The sequence below is a fragment of the Zalophus californianus genome, chromosome 10, assembly GCF_009762305.2.
Source record: "Zalophus californianus isolate mZalCal1 chromosome 10, mZalCal1.pri.v2, whole genome shotgun sequence".
Taxonomy (NCBI): domain Eukaryota; kingdom Metazoa; phylum Chordata; class Mammalia; order Carnivora; family Otariidae; genus Zalophus; species Zalophus californianus.
In genome coordinates this window covers 79,308,502-79,327,889 of record NC_045604.1, presented here as the reverse complement: position 1 = coordinate 79,327,889, position 19,388 = coordinate 79,308,502, and the positions used below count along the sequence as shown (strand labels likewise).

Genomic DNA, 19,388 nt, shown 5'->3' with positions numbered 1-19,388 from the left:
ACACGGGCAAGCCCTGTGACCTCGGAGAGGGGTCTTCTAAGCCTCCAGTTTCCTCACCTGTAAGGATGCACCAAACATGCGATGATCCATCAGCACATGGCCTAGAAACAAGAGTAAGCCCTCAATGTATGCTAACTGCCATCATCATCGTTTGCTGGTTGCTTTTCTGTACATAAACGTCACCAAAAGCCCAACAGATCACAGAGTGTTTGTACCAGCTTTATGCTGGAACTTACTTCCCATTAATAGTAACCTGCCATCATGAGAATGTTGCTGATATGCCATTTATTTCACTCATGAGCAAAAATTCAGGGAATAACTACACTCACACAGTAAATGATAAACATCCTATAATTTGAAAAATCAAGGTACATTATAAACCCTCAAAAAACACTGATGGGAGAAATTCTCCAGTGTCTGCAACTAATAAATTACAACTGAAGAAGGAAAGGGGCTGGGGAAGATCCAGGTGGGGATCCTGTAGATTGAGAGAGACTGCAAAATACTTTGGGATGAAATCAGGTCATGCTTTGGACTGGCTTCCCATACTGTGAGAAGCTGGAAAGCAGAAAGATGTACGGATGAAGCAAGACTGGCCGCGAGTTCACGACGGTTTAAGTTGGGTGATGGGTTCACGGAAGCTCGTATGTTGTTCTGTCTACTCTTAGATAAATTTCAAGTGTCCACAGTAAGAACATCCTTTAAAAAAACACTGATAGAGCCGCCTGTGGGAGGCAGCCTGCCTCTCCTGAGAGCATCATGAGGGAAGGAGTTCACTCATCAACAACAGCACACGGGAGGTCTGGAAACCCATGGCGCCAGGGAGAACTTGCGAGCTGTCATCACTCCTCCTCATCTCCAAATTCCTCAACCCCCAAGGGCCAGGGCAGCTGTGATGGTGACAGGGCTATGGTAAAAACCAACCGGAATCAGTGTATGAGCCAAGCCAAGGGCAGAATAGAGAAGAAGAGACGACCTGAGCTGGGCCACCTGGCATGACCTAGAGGTTAAGGTTCCTTCTCTCCTGAGAACGGGGATCTGTAAAAGCAAGGGGCCCCCTGAAACGTGCCCTGTTCGAAGAAGTCCCTTTATCTGATACTTCCATCTGAGATTCACTAGGACCGGCAGAGGCCTCCTTTATAAGACTTTTTAATGGTACTGTGTGGGTTTGTTTCGGTTTTTTTTTTTCTCTCTAAGAGCTCTTAGCTTTTACAAATATATTCTGAAATACTTAGGAATGAAAGTGGGTTTGCTTCAAAATACCATGAGAGACTAGGGAGTAGACTGGGATCAGGATGAAGCAAGAATGGTCAACAGCTACACCTAACTGGTGAAGCGAGGTAAGGAGTACAGAGGCTCATTAGACTGTTCTGGCTTTATACATGTTTTGACTTTTCCATAATAAAAAGATTTTAAGACGCCCTTGCAGGTTTAGTCTTGTTAGTCGTTCATGCTTTAGTGAGAATTACACCTACCCCAACTCCTCACCAGTTTTCACTCATACCTAACAAGCGCTTCAACTGTTTTGCTTCCTGAGAAAACGTCTTTCCCCCTCCCAAGGAGGTGAGAGCCTGCTCTCCATCACTCAGCATCTTATGACTAAAATAATAAAAATAAAGTCACATCACACTTCTCATTTTGGGCATCAGTTTAATGTAGATCTCAACCCAGAGTTCTTTATCCCGAGTCCTTACATGGAATGCAATACTTTATTTAAAAGCTCATCTTTCTTTTGCATAAAAATGACTCTCAGATACATCAAGCGTGCTGGATACTTCTGGTGCCAACTTACGAAGCAAGTGCTGGTGGTATTACTGTTCCCAAGGTCCCGGCTGCCTCAGGAACTTCGACATTTTATTGAAATGAGGATCACATTCAGTTATCTCTAACATGTGATTATGAATGTGGTTTTTACCAGCTTGAGCTTACTTTTCCATTAATAGTAACCTGCCATTATAATGAGAATAAATGTTGCTAATATACCATTTATTTCACCCATGAGCAAAAATTCAGGGACTAACTACACTCATACAGTAAATGATAAGTATCCTGTAATTTAAAAAATCAATCAACAGCTAGCTGAGTCCTGACACGTGGGAGGAAGTGAAGATCTGTTTGCAGAGGATGGACTGGCAGTACTGAAGCATGGGACCCACAGGCAACTGAACAGCGGGGATGCACGGCTGTAAATCAAAACTTAGGCACAAAGAAGGCAGGTGTGAAGGAGCCCTGGTTAGCAGACGATGGAAGGAGAAATGACATCATCTACTGATCATACTCTCTGTCTCTGTCTGTCTGTCTGTCTGTCTCTCTCTCTCTCTCTCTCTCTCTCTCTCACACACACACACACACACACACACACACACACACACACACACACACACTTGACCCTTGAACAATGTGCAGATTCGGGGTACAACCTCTGCACCATCAAAAATCCGCATGTGACTTTTGACTCCCCCAAAACCTAACTAACTGCCTACTCTTGACCAGAAGCTTCATCAAGAACAGAGTCAACTAACACGTACTGTGTATGTTATATGTACGGTATCCTTAAAGTAATCTAAAGAAAAGAAAATATTGAGAAAAATACCTTTACAGTACTATACTGTATTTATTGAAAAAATCCCCAATGTAAGTGGACCCACACAGTTCAAACCCATGCTGTTCAAGGGTCAACTGTATAAATAAAGCTTCCTATGAGCTAGGGCACTTTGGACATTAGTAAAAGAAACAGATTCTAACCTAACAAAAAAATAATTCCTGTAAACAGAGAAGTGGGAGAAACTGGCTCAGAGAAGGGACTGGAACCAGAACAGCTCTGGCAAGTTCAACAGGAACCACAAGAGTAAGCAGGAGGCTGCTACTGAATGAACAGCCTCCCGCATACTGCTGCTGTCCACACAGGACTAACAGCCCTGTTGGCCTTAGCTCAGGCACACTTATGCCCCTGGGCCAAAGAAGGGCAGAGAACTTGGATTTACACCCCCCCCCCCCCCAACAGAGCAAGCTGTGGTGAGGGGTCATTCAAAAAAAAGAAAATCAATCAATCAATCAATCAATCTGAAGGGAGGAAAGAGGCACAAAATTACCTCCTGTCTACTACAGGCACTGAACTAGATTCTTAATATTCCATCCTCAAAGTAACCCTGCCAGCGCGTGTCCTTAGCTGCATTTTACTGATGGAGAAACGGAGGCTTAGAGAGGATAGGAGCGCCACCCAAGAACACGGGGCAGTAAGCGACAAATCTGTACTCAGTCTGTCGGATGTGGACAGGTGTGCTCGTCAAGCCACAAGGCTGTAGAAGGCAGGCTGAAGAGATGCAGGATCAAGTCCAAATGCCACCAGCATTTTACATTTTTCTTGACAACAACGGCTGGAGAAGAATGGGAAAATCTCTACAGGAGAGTCTAAACCAAAGGAATTGTACTTAAAAGAAGTAAAGAAGCATTTTAGATCTTTCTTGGACATGTCCATTATCTTTTTATCTTCAAAACCCTTGGTGACAAGAAATCCATTTCCCCTGATGTCTAGATCTTCAAGACAGATGGGAAGTTTACAGAAGAAATTCCAAGCTTCATTACTAACAGTCCCAAAGAAAAAGGGAGGAACATGTTCTAGAAGCTCCCATAAAGTGCCTGAGCTCTGCAGAACAGTCGGTAAGGACATGGCCCTAGGAACCCATGAGTCCTAACCCTACATCTGCGCTTCAACCCTGCTCCCTGATGATCCTAACAGACGTGCCTGCCTCACCCCCTGGGCTGGGAGCTTCCCAAAGACAGGCACAGCATCTTACTCCTGTTTGTGACCAAGGACCAGTGTGGGGGGCAATGAAGAGCTAATGCTACCCGGCGATGAAACATCAATGACGCTGCCATCAAAAAAGAAGGAAAAGTCAATCTAGGGAAGTAAATGCCCTTCCGGGACCATCTCTGCCTTGACTCACAGCTCCCACAAATCACCTCCTAGAACCATCAAGTCTACTGCTCCTGGGGGTGGGAAATCCGTGGGAGGAGAAGGGTGGAAGAGGAAGCCTGGCCACCTAGAAGGCCCTCAATAAACACATGCTGAAGTTGTTGGAATTATCCATCCGTCCCTCGAGGTCGTCTCTAGACCCTCCAGGCTAAAACTCCTCCCAAAATTGAATGTTAGAAGAGTCTGCCTCCTCTAAAGAACCCATGTTATCTCCCACTAGCCCCGTATCCTGAGCTACAGTGGTGCCCCGTACTACGCACGCTCCATCCGGGACTTCCCAAGTCACATCTACCACTTTATTTATAAACACTATACTGAACAGCTGAATCCTCTCTGTAGACTGACGTTCTGTTCAATATTTAAGGAGCTCCTACTGGATGCTAGAATCGTGTTAGGCAATTAATACACAATTAAAAAGGTATCATCTACAGTTCCCTCAAGGAGCTCCCAGCCTGGCGTTCTATTACATTTGCTTCAGAAGCAGGTAATTCCTGCCCAGAGGTGCTGGCTCCCTTCTGCTGTCACTAAGAGTGTGGGGCGTGCCCCTCCCAGCACTGCTGCAAACCTCTCGTGTCGCACCCTCCCTCCTCTCTACTGCTTGTTTTCCTCCTGCCCCCCATTCTCTCCACCGGGACCAGGGGCGGTCCCTACTCCTCTGCCAGGTCCGCCTTTGGTTTCTTCCGCGAGCATGGCCTTCTGGAGCAAGCAGACAGAATACAGGTTTGTGCTCTGCTGCTGGACAGCCTGCGTGATCTGAATCCAGCCCTGCTTCCTACCAAGCCGAGAAATCTTGGGCACCTTACTCAGTTTCTCAAAGCTCCATCTGGGAATGGCATCCTCCTCAAGAAAGGCTGCTGAGGATCACGTGAGTTGATCTACGTGTAAGCCTTAGCGCAGTGCTTGGACATAAGTGTGCACCTGACAGCTAGCTGCCTGTATCGCAGTGGCTGTTGGGTAATTCGTGCTTTTATATTCGGGTTTCTCCCCTGCCAGATGAACCTACACCTGCCAGCATTTTGCTTTCCTTCTCGTCTTCAAGGGTGTCAGAACAATCTCTCCATCTCCAGTCCTTGGTCCCCGATGCTCTCCAGCCACTGAAAGATAGCTTACAATGTTGACTTTGGGTATTGAGCTGTCGGCAGTGCGGGTGTCAGGTCCCTGAGCACTCATGTGCCGTGTGCAGCATATGTGTGTGCAGGTGGACGAGGTGGTTTTAAGGCTCTGAGAGACAACTAAAGAAAGAATGTTCAGGAATTCCTTTTTCATTGGGATGAATCACAAAAGAGCAATTCAACTGTGGGGGTTCTTTGAATAGTCCTATTACATAAAATGAAATGCCTCTTCTTCTGCCCTTCTGAAATGGAAGGAAGTACATCAACTCTTCCCCCACATGCTTTCATTACTCCAGTCGACATGTGTTTAGAACTCCTTGGGTAAAAACCAACCACTGACAAAATGACAGATGAGCATCACAAAGAATGTTGTAAAGCGCTTGATTACTGCTAACCTAAAGGGTTCAGCAAAGGTCTTGGCGTAATGAGATGCTATTAATACTCACAGAGGAAAGATGACTGGCCATTCACTCTGCCAACAGAAAATAATGAAATATCAGCCTGGGGCAGTAAACGCCGAAGGAGAACATCTCTGCTTCAAGTTCACATCTCTCTCAGCTCCTCAACAACAGCCACCCACTCTATTAGTGGGTAAGGGAGTCACAGAGGACCAGACAGGAAGTTAAGGCCAACAAGAGATCCTTATGCCCCAACCACCACTCCCTCTGATGTGACAGCTAACAAGAACAACAATCCCAGTGAATTGGACAGGAACTTCGCATCACGTGGTTGTCTTCCCTGCATATCACTCAAGTCGGTGCAGTGAGACAGTGAGACTCTTGTCACCACCAAAGCGGGTGGTGGCACGGCCACAACACGGCCTCTAAGGCCCTGTCATCTGGCCCACCAACTTCGGCAGCCACAGCGCCACCGCTCTCCCCATCTGCTCTGGGCCAGACCTGGGGTCTCCTTTCTGGTCCTCGAACCTGCCAACTCTTCCCCTGTGCAGGATCTTTGTCCTTGCCATCCCCTATGCAGAAAGCAGGGACTCAAAAAAACACTCCATCAACCAACCCAGCTCCCACCCAACCAATGAACTATGGTGCTTTGTTCAGTGGGTCAAGTGGCCAGTCACGGTCTTCTTGAACCCTCCAGAGCTGGAGTTACTGATGAGCAGGTCAGCTTTCTACCTGGTAGAACCTACAGGTAGAACGCTGCCCCCTCCCACCCCCGCCCAGTGCTCAGCAGGCTCACCAGAGCCCCGGGACATGAGCATCAGCCTCTAAAGTATGTGCAGGTCTGACAAAGTCCTTACAACTGAACACCTTGCCCTGGGTTTCCTGAAGGAACACGGGCTACCAACCTACTTTCACTCTGCTAAGAACCCTGCCATCCTCCCTAGCTCATCAGCTCTTCATTCATTCAACAAACCAGAGACATCCGTGTCCTAGGAGAACTTAAAATACATGCATTCAAGGGTTATTTAGCATTTACCATCTGCCAAGAAATGGTAGCTGAGTATACACAGATGAAAAAGACATGGTCTCTGCCCTCCAGGGACCGGAGGTCCTAGGGGAGACAAACACACAGGCTGACACAACCCTGAGGGTACACAGCCCAGTCTCCTCTCTCCACCCAGGCTTTCTGCGAATGGAATGATGGCCCAGCACCTGGCATCACCACCAGCCAACTCTGGTCAACCACCTCACTGCATGAGACTGCGAGGATGGGCACTAGGGTCAGGAAAGGCCCTGAAGGATCAGTCCCCCCCTCAACCTCCAGGCACTTCCATCCTGGTTTGTAACTCTTCCCCTATCAGCCTATTATGCTCAGACCCCAGCTCATCTCCCCCTTTGAGCTCCCTTCAGTTAGAATTCAAACTGTTTCTCACCTCCCTTCTTTAGAGGTCATTAGGAACCAGGTGAAACAGACTGCAAGATGGTCAGCCTGAACCAGGAACAAGCGTAGGGGGCTCCTCCTCAAAGAGCCCGGTTTCTAAAACCTACCCTGAGGTCAGGCATGTCTCCATGGCAATGGCAGGTGTTTTTCTGATTGCAAAAATAAAATGTACTGTAGAATATTCACAAAGCACTGCAAGTATAGTCATACACTTATATGCATTCAAAATCAATACCACCATCATGTGACCACAACATATACACACACCTACATATATGTATTTTATCTATTAGTTGCCTATTTGAAAACTTGGCCTTCCAGCTTTACCACTGAGTATGGTGGCAATTAATGATTTCTGAAAACAAGCAAACAAACAAACACACATACACTTTATCCTATTAAAGAAGTACTCTTCTTCTTGATCAAGAGTATTTTTTATCATCAAGTTGTCAAATTACTCTGTTGTGTACGTAAAACTAATGTAACGTTGTGTGTCAACTCTACTTCAATAAAAAGTATTTTCAGTAGATATGGATGATGAATGTTTGGTAGCAAACAAGATCTGTATCTGGTGTTTAGCCAGTAGTCTATCAGTAAGCTGACTCGATGAATTTCCTAACATGAAGTCATCCTTGAGATCCTAAATTAATCCCAATTTCATGTGGATTGGTCCTTTCATATACAACTGGGTTTGACTGGGCAATACCTTTCTAGAATTTTTATGCATTGATGCACAAGTGAGACTGGGCTGTAGTTTCTTTTTAGGCTGTCTTTGTCAGCTTCTGTGACACTGCAGTAATGCACACTGGAACCAAGATACAGATACACATAAAGACAGAGAAAAGGCTTTAAGGAAGTACAAAGAGCAAAGGGCTGTTTGTACATTCCTCGAAAGCCTTCCTAGAAACCACTATGAAGCCATCCAGGTTTGCTACCTCCTAGGGCACCTCCTTTATTTTTACAACTTTCTTCCGGTTTTTGGATGCCCTCCAGATAAGTAGGCTGCATCGTCAATTAATTTTAATAATAAACATTATCCTAGGAAATAGTCCATGTCATCCACATTTGCACATTTGTCAGCATCAGAGTTGTTTGTGATAGTCTCTCCTGCTTTTAATCTCCAAATCCAAAAGTACATTTTTCCTATTTTTAACATGACATATTTGTGTTTTCTCTACTTCCTTGCCATAGGCACCAAAGGTGTCTAATTTAAGATTTCTGAAGAACCAGCTCTTAGTTTTCTTCATCAAGTACAATGCTTTTACCATTTTGTGTTTTGTCTTGTTGGCAGTGGGAGGGGAGTAGCGTCAGATTGTGCTGCTAACATCTGCATAAGAGGCTGGCCCTGTTCCCGTAATGTCCCGAAGGGCAGCCAACACGGAGTAAACGCAGAGAGGCCTCCAGCCTTACCTCAATGAGCTTTCTTTCGTAGGAGCTCGCCAGCTCCTCGGCCACTTCGCCAGGCTTCTGCTCAGTGACTGCAACTTCTCCATCAACGTTCCAAAGATTTGGTACAACTTTAGGGAAAGAAAGAAACCCCATAAACGTTTTAGCAGTAATTGAAAGTTATTCTCCCAGTTAAAATTTTTTTCCTTCTTGCCAATGGCTTCTCCAAAGAGAAGCTCTTTTTAGGGCATGGGGGAGAGATGAACGGTCTTGGCCGAGGGATCACACCACAACATTTTCACAGGAGTACGATGAAGTGAATAATAAGCTGTATTTAAAAATGGTGGAGCGCCTGGGTGGCTCAGTCGTTAAGTGTCTGCCTTCAGCTCAGGTCATGATCCCAGGGTCCTGGGATCGAGACCCACATCGGGCTCCCTGCTCGGTGGGAAGCCTGCTTCTCCCTCTCCCATCCCCCTGCTTGTGTTCCCTCTCTCGCTGTGTCTCTCTCTCTGTCAAATAAATAAATAAAATCTTTAAAATAAAAATAAAAACGGAACAACAGTCACAGAGACAGATGCACCTGAGTCTGGGGAATAATCCTATTACTACTTCTCGTTCGGGGGCAAAACAGACAACACGTTGACAAAAGGGCCTGCGCTTCCATCTTTTACCATGGTCACATTTCTCTTTCTCTAACAAAAAAGTTTCCCAGGGCAGCATCATCTGCCTACAGCTCAACGTCAATGGCAGAGGGGGTCAGAGTACAGGAAGAGCCACTAAGAATTGCCATTTATAAACCGTATGTAGAGCGGAAGCCAGACAGCTTCGGGAAAAGCTCTGAAATCGATGCATAATGACAATGCAAGGACATCCTAACAAGAGACTGGCTTCCAGATCAATGCAAGAGTTAATAGCACAGTATACACCAGTGGGTGTTGTTCCTCCTTTCAGGGACACGTCCATAAATGCTCACTTTGTGGGGAAGAGCAGGAAGTTAGGACTGGGAACGAGCAGGCGAATTCCAAGAAAATCGGGAACACAGGCAGGGGAACACCTGCAGCAATCTGCAGGAAACCCCCAAAGGCGTGTATCAGAAATACGGATTAGCCTCAAAGTCTGAAAACAAACACCGACTAAGCAGATTCTGTCCCCTGTGTGTTCCGGGAGAGCAAAGTCCAGGATGCCCCCCAGGGCGGGAGCAGATGGTAATGAAGGCCAGCCCCGGGGAACTGGGATTTGAGAGCCTGGGAAGAATGGGCAAGTGGGCAAAGGCTGAGCAAAAATGGGGGTCCTGCACCTGCGCTACGTGCATCTCTGCCGTCAGCACCCCCGCCTAAGCCACAGCAAGCTCGAGCGCCCGAGGCAGCACGGCCCTGAATGACGACACCCAACACGCTGGAATGAACCCGAAGATGCTCCCATCCCAGGAGTCAAAACAGCTCCAGCCACTGCTGTGGACGGTGACCCAGTAACCCTCTGCAACCTGAAATAAGTATTAAGAGAAAATTTCCAGGGCTTCCAGTTAAAGTTGACAGACTGAATACATTAATTTACATTCACATGCTCTCAGAGTTCCATTAAAATGCCCATTTTTAAAAATTCTAATAGCACCACCCTTGAGAAAACAAGATATGAGAGAGGAAACCAGATGACAAAATTCTAGAAGCTGAGAAGCAGGCAGATCACTGGTGAGGAGCATGACAGGCCTGAGTAAGCTTTCCTCTTGGCTGTAATGGGGTCAGAGGAACATTCCACCTGATTAACGTGGGACAACTTGCCAACGGCTGATAAACCCCTAATACGAGACACTTCCAGAACTGGTGGTAAGCATGGGGCTGGCAGTGAAGAGATACAAAGTCTGTTTAAGCAGCAATCTGCAGGAAAGTAGGGGTTTATTCTCCAAAGAAGGTAAAAGTGTAGCTCTGGACCAAGGGGAAGGTCAGGGTACCCAGCGGGAAATAGAAGAAATAATACTGCTGAACTTCTTTCATTCTTTGCCCATTCCCAGAGAAGCCAGCAGCCAACATAGACCTATCTCTAAGCAGGGAGTAAAAAATACTGTCCTGGGAATCTAAGAGGCTGAAGAAAAAGCCCTCAAGGGACCCATGTGAGGGTCTCTCCGGTGAAATGGCAGAGCCAGCTCGCCCCACCAGGAGCCAAGCACTGCGCACCATTAGCTGTTCCGTGTCCCACTCCTACTTGTGTGGGGCCGGCCAGAAGGCACCGCACGGCTGAGACAAGCTCTTAGGCTGGGAAACAGGGACCAGAATCAACAGACAGAGAAAACAACTTTTAAGGAAAAGACCCCCAGTTTAGGGAAAAAGAAGACTTGAAAAGCAAACTGTCAGTAATAATCCCAGAGAGAGAAGATGGTAGAGTTGAAAACAGGAACAGGGAGGTATTTAAAAAGAAGAAAAAACAGCACACATAAAGGAAGAAAAAAAAAAGCTCTTTTGTAAAGCAAAACTGTGACAAAAGAAATGGAACACTGGATACAAAGCAGAGAAGGTAAGAAAATTTCCAGAAAATAGAGCCAAAGGATAACAAAAAGGAAAACAAAAAAGGAAATGGAGAGTTACCATTTGAGAAGAACCCAAGAAAGTGGGGGGCGGAGAGGGGACAGAGACAAGGAAATCAAAGACTTAATTCAAGAAAACGCCCCAGAACCAAGAGCCAGTCATGTGGGGACGAACGAGCTTGCTGAGCACACCTTGAGGGGGGGAAACCACGCTCAGACACCTCCCAGGGGATTTCAGAACACAAGGGAAAAGAGGAAGTGGACACTACCTTTTGGAGTGGAGGGAGAACTTGCACAAAGGATAGACAATTAGAAATGACACAGCATCTCTAAACAGCAACACAGCAAGCTAGAAAGCAAGTAAGTGATCCTGTCAACATCCTAAATTACGTACCAAGCCAAGCCCTCGGGTAAGAAGGTGAAAACATCCTCAGACACACCACCTTTCAAAAATCTTAACCTGGCCTCCAACCAAAACAGGAGGAGAAGAAATCTAAGAAAAAAGCAGAGCTTCTAGGAAATAGAGGATACAACACAGAAGTGAGAAAATTATTAATAATAACCAAAAAGTGGACAGAACCCACACAGCCATCACAGATGCGGCTGCACCCTGAAAGCATCCTGTGAAGGGAAAGATGCCCCGACAGACATGAAAGGCCACAGACAGCAGGATCCCACTTATACACAATGTCAAGAACACATTTGGGGGGCGCCTGGGTGGCTCAGTCATTAAGCGTCTGCCTTTCGCTCAGGTCATGATCCCAGAGTCCTGGGATCGAGCCCCGCATAGGGCTCCCTGCTCCGTGGGAAGCCTGCCTCTCCCTCTCCCACTCCCCCTGCTTGTGTTCCCTCTCTCTCTCTGTGTCTCTCTCTATCAAATAAAAAAAAAAAAAAAAAAAAAAGAACACATTTGGTTTCCAGGGACCAGGAGGAAGGAGGGATGGGGTGCTAATGGGTATAGGGCTCCTCTTTGGGGTGATGAAACACGCTGGATTCACAGAGAGGTGCAGACCGTGCACTTCCTAGGGGTGAACTGTATGGCACGTGAATTTTCTCTGAATAAAGGAGCAGCAGTGGGAGTAGCAAACTGGAGGAAAGAGGCCCTCAGAGCAGCCAGGCTTCCTCTGGCCACAGCAAGTCCCAGCACTGCAGGAGAGACGGTCTCAGGATCAAAAGGACAGGTGCCCGGTTTTTAACATACAGCAATCTCCGTGAGACAGCACTTGCATTTGGGTTAGTAAGGAGTTCACACAACACGAACCAATTTTTTTTTTCAGATATTAACTCAAAAGGAATTTTAAAGTTGTGTGAAAATAATGATCATGTACCTCACAGCTCAGCTGGATAGCATTTTCAGAGTCCTAATAATGTATCCATGGCCCAGGAATCAAACCAGAAAGATGGTGCGTCTGTGCTGGGGGTCGGCGGGGAGAGGGGAGCTAAGGGGGCAGAGGGCTGGAAAAGCTATCCTTCCTGTTCCACGGTGAGAAATCAAGGGAGAAACGTCCAGCTGAGCAATCAACAAGCAGCGCGAGACCGTACTATTCAGAGGCATCAAAGTAACTCCCAGAACAATCCATTAAAAGGTTTGAAGCAGCTGCTTGTGGGGAGAGGGAAATGGCAGAGGGTGTGGTGGCTAGAAGCACCAGGTCTTCCATGGTAAGGCTACGTGCAAACGCTGGATTTCAACAACAAAACACCGAAGTTGATCTTAAGTAAGAAAACAGCATGTGAGAGGAGGCTGCACTTAGACAAGTTGGACCAGCAATAGCAGTGCCTGCCAAGGCAGGGCAGACACCCCCAGCACGAAGCTGGATGGGGCTGATTAGCAGAGCCCGGCGCTAGGACACATCTAAGGCGTGACGGATGTGTGAACAGCACGGCCTGCTGGTACGCTCCCAATGATCTGATCTTTGCATGAGTGAGGCTGTCTTCCTCCACAAGGAGATCCTGCTGATCAGAAGCATATGGCCATCCAATCTGATTGATGTCTGCACAGCTCTTCAGAAATCCAACCACTGGCCTTCCCTCCTCAGATACCAGGCCCTCCGAAGGTGCATCTAAGAGCACGCCACAATCTTCCACACTGAAGGAGCAAGATGCATGAATAAGCTTCTGAACCTTCAAGACGAAGGAACAGACCTTGTACAGTCATGAATTTATAAAAGGTCTCTTAGAAACTAACCAGCCGACCTTCCCCTGCAACTATCTGACCTCCCGTTGCCCTGGTTCAGTTCCCACAGCTTTAACAAGCAAGTCAAAAATTTCTATCCCGTGTATAAAATCACAGATAACGAATCCCAGCTACACCAGGCTTTCCTCCCTGGTAGGCAGCCTCTAAGATGGCTCCCAGGGATCCCTCCCTCCTGGTATTCACCCTGGTTTATCGTCTCTACTCCTGAGTATGGGCTGGACTCACTCAACACGAATGAGCACCATGTGGCACAAGGGATGGCATGTCGCTCCTGAGATCAAGTTTTACAAGACTGTGGCTTCTGTCTTGGGTGCCCGCACCCATGCACTGAGGAAAGCCAGTTGCCACCTTGGGAGCTGCCTTATGGAGAGACCCATGACGTATCCACCCAGAGCCGGGGGTCTGCCAGCAGCCACTCAAGGGGACATGGATCCTCGTCCTGTCGAGCCTTCAGATGACAACCGCAACTCTGTCAGAGACCTTGAGCCAGAACACGCAGCTGAGCCACGCCGGGATTCCTCCACCACACAAACTGAAGTCAGTTAGGGTCTGTTGTTTTAAGCAGCTGAATTTTGGGGTCATTTGTCACACAGCAAGAGATTAACAATACAGTACCTTTAATCATTCAACAGGTACTTCCTCAGAGAGCACTCTGGGTAGGACTACTGAGTTAGGCCCCGGAGTCATAAGGACGATGGTACGGTTCCACATGGATGTTTATGAAAAGGACAACACAGAAGTGGACTCGGCTGAACTACCTCTATGGCTTAATGGTTATAAGGAAAGCGAAGGGAGCCATTTCATCGGTCAGACCCCTTCCACCTCTCCACTGGCAAGGCAAACACGAGGCGAGGCATGAGAGGCCAGTCATTCCGTCAGTTTAAATTTTACACTCACCATGTCTCAACTGTTTATTTTCAAGTCAGGAGGACTTCATCTGCCTTCGGAACAAGGGAACATTTGGGTGTTCAAGGAAGGTAGCACAATCAAAGCCCAAGTAACATCAAGTTATTTGAGACCCAAAAATAGCATGTTACATCCCCATTCCATACTTTCTGCACATCCCCCAATAAACCCAGCAGCACGGTGAGGATCAATTGTGATTGAACTCGGAAAGTCCAATCTACCCAACTAATACAAACATTTGTGATGGATCCAACTGGAGGTTGGTGATGGAGTTTTTTAAATATACACATCTCCTGCGAGTGATCTATTAGTCTGAAATGGAGGGAATGCCAACTTAATAGTCCAAGAGGAAAACATGGTTCTGTATTCCTATCAATTACAGGTGCTCCTGAATTTAGGAACCCAAGGTCTGAAAACTGGTTAGCAATGCAGTCTTCAGCCTACAGTTCCAGCGTTAACATTTCCAGTCCATAATCTGAGTTATCAGACAGTTTTCAGGCCTCCACAGCCTGCCCTGGTCAAGGACTATCAGCCAAGCATAGCTGCCAGGACCCAACAAGACAGGAACTTCCATCTATGGGGTTGGGAATTTCCATTTTGGATAAGGAACTTAAGCTGTACTGAAAAAGCCAAAGCACAGAGATAGGCCCAAAAGCAAAAGGAAGAACCGTATTTAATGTGCTGAACAAAACTGGAGAGCCGCATCCATGTATGGCAGGTGCTCACAAAAACTCAACAGTACAGTGCTTTACGTGATGCAGCCCTTGAGAATTCACAATGCATCTTCAAATGCACCATCTCATTGCGGCCTCCATCCACAAGTCCGTCTGGCTATCTCAAGCCTGGGCCGAAGGGGAAGAGGTCTATGTCCTTTGTGTAGCCAAGGATGTCCCATTAGCCCAGGCAACCTGCTTAAGAGCCACACCGTTCAGAGGAAAATCTACACTTGGTTTACTTGCATATACTCTGAGTGGTCAGCAATTTCCTCTGGTATTTCCATGACAGCCTCATTATAGAACTTAGACTCCAAATGGAAAAATGTGGCCCAACCAGTAAGCCTTCTCTTTTTAAATCCAAACAGACACTGGAACTGTGTTTGGGAGGAGCATAGAAATGCTAACTTTCAATCAGAACTATTTTTCATGTTCCAGAAAAGCTGTGGGTTTGTTAGCACCGTTAGCAGGTCATTTAAACTGAGCGAACATGACACAGTTTCTCACCTCCTTGCAGCCTGCCGTTACTGTTTGGAGGTGTCTGTGATAAGTTATCTGGAAGCAGCAGACACTATGCCGGCCTCGCTAGCAGGCATCAGAGAACACATGGGGTTTTCTGCCTAAATTAGTTTAAGCAAAACTTCAAAGACCAGGGAGAGCAGCACGGCAAACAGTATGATAAGGTTACTGTTTTGCTTTAGATTTCAACAAGCTTAGCATGACCCCAGATGCAAACAGTGTGAGACGCTGGTGGCCAAAGAGGATAAAGAACCACTTTAAATTCAGAGGTGGCTCCCGTGAACGTCCTGATGGACACAAGGCAGTGTGCCAGGCCCTGGAAGAGCAGCCCCGGTTTGGTGGCCTGGGAAATCTGGGCCACCAAAGGTTTTAACGAAGAAAGGTCCCTCCTGGGTGAAGTGACAATGACCCCGAAAGCCAGCAGGTATCCGCAGTTGCTCCAGCAAAGGAAACAGTCTTCATAACAATAGCATCTACCGCTTTCCATGTGCCAGCTGTGGCAAGCAGAGAGCAAGCTCAAGAAGACAGTGTGGGCTCTGCAATCAGACCAAGTGCCACGTCTGGCTGCACCACTCCCCAGGGAGTGACTCTGACCAAGTCTTTTCTTTATTCATTCAACGACTAGCTACAGAAGATTCGTTCTACGCCAGGCGCTAGGCACCAGACATAGAGGGATGTAGTAAGGGGGGAAACCGTGACTGCCAGCATGAAGCTCACCCTTGAGTGGGGCCTCAGAAAATAAACAACTATTTAATGTATCAGGTTGTGAGAAGGGCTGATGGGGGTGGTGAAAGCATGAGCACTCAGGGTGGTGAGTGTTAATTAAGTACAGTGCAAGGAAAGTTTCACTTAAGAGATGCTGTCTGAGCCGAGACCAGAATAAAGTGGGGGTGTGAGCCATGCAAGCCCTGGAGGACAGCATTCCTGGGAAGAGCAAGTACAAAGGCCCTGGGGTACTCCAGAAACAGCAAGGATGCCAGCATGGCTGAAGGATAATGGATGCGAGAGAACAGGAAATGAGGCCACAGAGAAGGTGGCAGGCTAGGATATTCTATTCTGAGCAAAACAGGAAGCCCCTGAAAGGTTCAGAGCAAAAGGCAGGATGACCAGACCTTTTTTTAAAGATCATTCTACCAGCCATTTGAAGGGGTAAGCAGGGAAGCTGAAAGGGCAGGTGTGGTGACTGGGGACACGGGGCATGGCTCAGGTCTCCCTTCAAGGAAGAACCTACCATTCTTTGCAAGGAGTGCAGTTAGCAGACCACCTCCAGCTACAGCACCCCCCAGACACAAAAGATGCTAATATATTTGATGGGATTAGGGGGAAGAGAGGAGGCACGCTAACGCCAACATTTTTGGCCTAAGGAACCTCAAAGAACGGGGAGCTATCATTTTACTGAGCTGGGCAAGGGGCAGGTGTGACAGGGAAGAGTGAATGACCACCAGGAGTCTGGTTTTCAGACAAGGAAGGTTTGACACAACGATCTGAGAAAAAGCAACATGAACACAGTAGCATGGGAGTCTGGAGTTCCAAGGAGAGGGAGGTTGGGGATATCGAGGCAATAGGGTAGAGATGATAGAACCACAGGACTGGATGAGATCACCCATCCTTCGGAAGCTGAGTCTCCTCCTGTTGTAAAATGGTAATAGGCCAACCCCAAAGAGCCATGGATGAGCCACTTGATGCAGGCGAATATGCAGCACAACGCAGCTGGGAGTATGATGCTCGGACGGTTGGCACTCATCAGCTAACCGTGATGCTTACCCACCAGGCTCACAACTGAAGCTTCACTACAGTATTTCCTGTCCTCACAATAAACATGCGAAAGAGAGATTAACAACCCCCAAAACTGAGTTTCCAGGGGGTTTCATGACTTGCTCAAGGTCAGACAGCTATCAAGTGACAAAATCAGAAAAACTCCCCCGTCAGCGGCTGAGTGATGGGGAATCCCTCACTCTGTCGCTCAGACCCTGGTCCAGCAGGCATTCAGGAGACCCAAAAGCTAAGGAGAACTCCGGCAAGACGGTGGCGAGGGCCACAGTGCTCCTCTCCCTGCCCCAGGGCTGCAACACAGACAGAAGACAGGGTCACTGCCACCGGCCCCCGCAGAGCTCCAGCTTCACCAAACCCGGTGCCGGCCAGGCCGAAAGCTTCTGGAATCTCTCAGGAGAGCTTCCACAGACAGCTTGACCCACTCAGCGCTCAACATGTTACGGTTTTCCAGGGTTGGGGCAAGAGACGGACCATGGCTGCTGTTCAGCTACTTTCGATCTTGGGGGAGAATGTCCCCAAAAGCTAAGAAATCTTTATCCTGTGTAGAATTGTAGAATCTCTCACAAGATGTCAGGTCACAGTACCTGGTGAAGAAGGTGGCATCAGACGGGCGATGTCACACGGAAAAGGAATGGCTGCTCCGTTCGGGTGCAGGAGCAGGCTCTATCGTATGGACACAGTCACAGGCGCAGGACACACCACCTACAGGCAGCCATGAAAGCCCAACGGGCTCCTGTTAGCTGAGCCCCAACACACCCCACCTCCCAGAGGAGGGACATCCTCTCACTTAAGGCTCAAAATACCACCTCACAGGGGCACCTGGGTGGCTCAGTCGTTGAGCGTCTGCCTTCGGCTCAGGTCATAATCCCAGGGTCCTGGGACCGAGCCCCGCATCGGGCTCCCTGTTCGGCGGGAAGCCTGCTTCTCCCTCTCCCACTCCCCCCGCTTGTGTTCCCTCTCTCACTGTGTGTCTCTCTGTCAAATAAAGAAATAAAATCATTAAAAGAAGAAAATACCACTGCACAAAATTTCCATTTCAGAGATGAGAAAATAGAGGTTGGGGTGGGTTGCTTTTTTTTTTTTTTTAACACTGTAAATGAGGGACCCAGTTATACAGTCCCCAGTCCGCCTGGTTTCAAAATCCCACACTGTTCCCCCACTCACCACACTGCCTCCCTGCCATCCGGAGCCTACTCACCAAGGCGGCACCAATTTCCACGGATGTCAGAATGCCAAGACCATGTGCCAAAATTCCGAAGGAGACCTACTTCGCTATATGCAAACACACACACCCTGACATTTTTGGTTGCCTCATGGTGTAAGAATACTATAAATTTCCAGCTCTCCAGAAAGTTGAAACCAAATTGTTCAAAAACCTCATATAAACCCACCCACCTCACAGAGGATTCTCTGGTTTTAAAAAAAAAAAGCAGGGGGCTTATGTGGTGATAGTCAAGCCAAGAGCATGTTATCCAAAGAATACCCTACTATGGGATACCCATGCCAATGAGATCTACCAAAAGAGAGCAGAGTCCTTTGTATCCCTCAATATAAGGACCAGGAACCCAGGGATCAAGAGGGATATTGTTCCTAATAACAGATGAGGAATTATGTGCGATTGGAAGTGTGGGCAGACACACAGGGCATCCCTAGGTTCAAATCTTGGCTCTGCCACCAAGGAGAGCGAGACTTTACTTACTACTTCATTTCTATGAGTCTCTGTTTCCTCCTCTGTAAAATGGGAGAGAGGGGGACACCTTTTGTGAGGATTCAACAAGAGAAAACTCTCAAGTATTTTATATCCTCACTCCAAGCATTAAAAATAGGGTAACTTTTTAAGACAAATGTTAAGTAAGAACGTGCCTTTTTTTTTCCCCAAGACAGAAAAGTCTCTTCATGAGAGGCTCCCATCTCAAATAAGTCTTTCCAGAGAAAGATGCTCACCTGTTCAGACACCGCCGCTCTCTTCTGAGAGATCATCTAAATATATAACGCATGCACGGGGACAGCTGGGAATGACGGCGGCGGAAACCAGAACTGTCTTCACACCCTTCGCTGAGCACATTTTCACCTGCTCATGTGATGGAGCCCAGCAGAGGCTCTGGTAGAAACTTGAGAGTTGTGTTTTTTCCCCTTAAGTGAAAAGCAGCTTGACGGTGAAAACCACTTCTTCTGCTGGAATGAAACATGCAGCTAGGCATGCCAGACACAGGGATTTCTTGCCCTGATCTAAGTAGTGCGAGTGTTTGCTCAACACAACTTTTGGGCCAGACCGTACTCCGTGGAGGTTCATCAAGGGTCAACTTGTCAACAATGAGACAAGGTGACATGGACGGCTCCAAAGGATTTTAAACGTTTCATTTCAAAATGCAAATGTGTTGAGGTTCAAGTATTAATTTAGTCACAGAAATATGTGTGGCTCTGTTTTGGTAGAAGGGAGGGCGGGAGGAAC

General features: G+C 47.3%; 1 protein-coding gene across 6 annotated transcripts in view; it reads right to left on the bottom strand.

The window, feature by feature from the left end:
* SNX29 (sorting nexin 29) overlaps positions 1-19,388 on the bottom strand; it is a 509,507-nt gene that overhangs the window by 237,302 nt on the left and 252,817 nt on the right. For 5 of the 6 annotated variants that reach the window (XM_027612456.2, XM_027612457.2, XM_035722380.1 and 2 more), the window contains one exon: positions 8,338-8,444. In XM_027612456.2, the coding sequence (XP_027468257.2) occupies positions 8,338-8,444 (107 nt within the window). Of the gene's footprint in view, positions 1-8,337; positions 8,445-19,388 lie in introns of those variants that run through there. The other variant, XR_004819376.1, reaches the window with a different exon arrangement.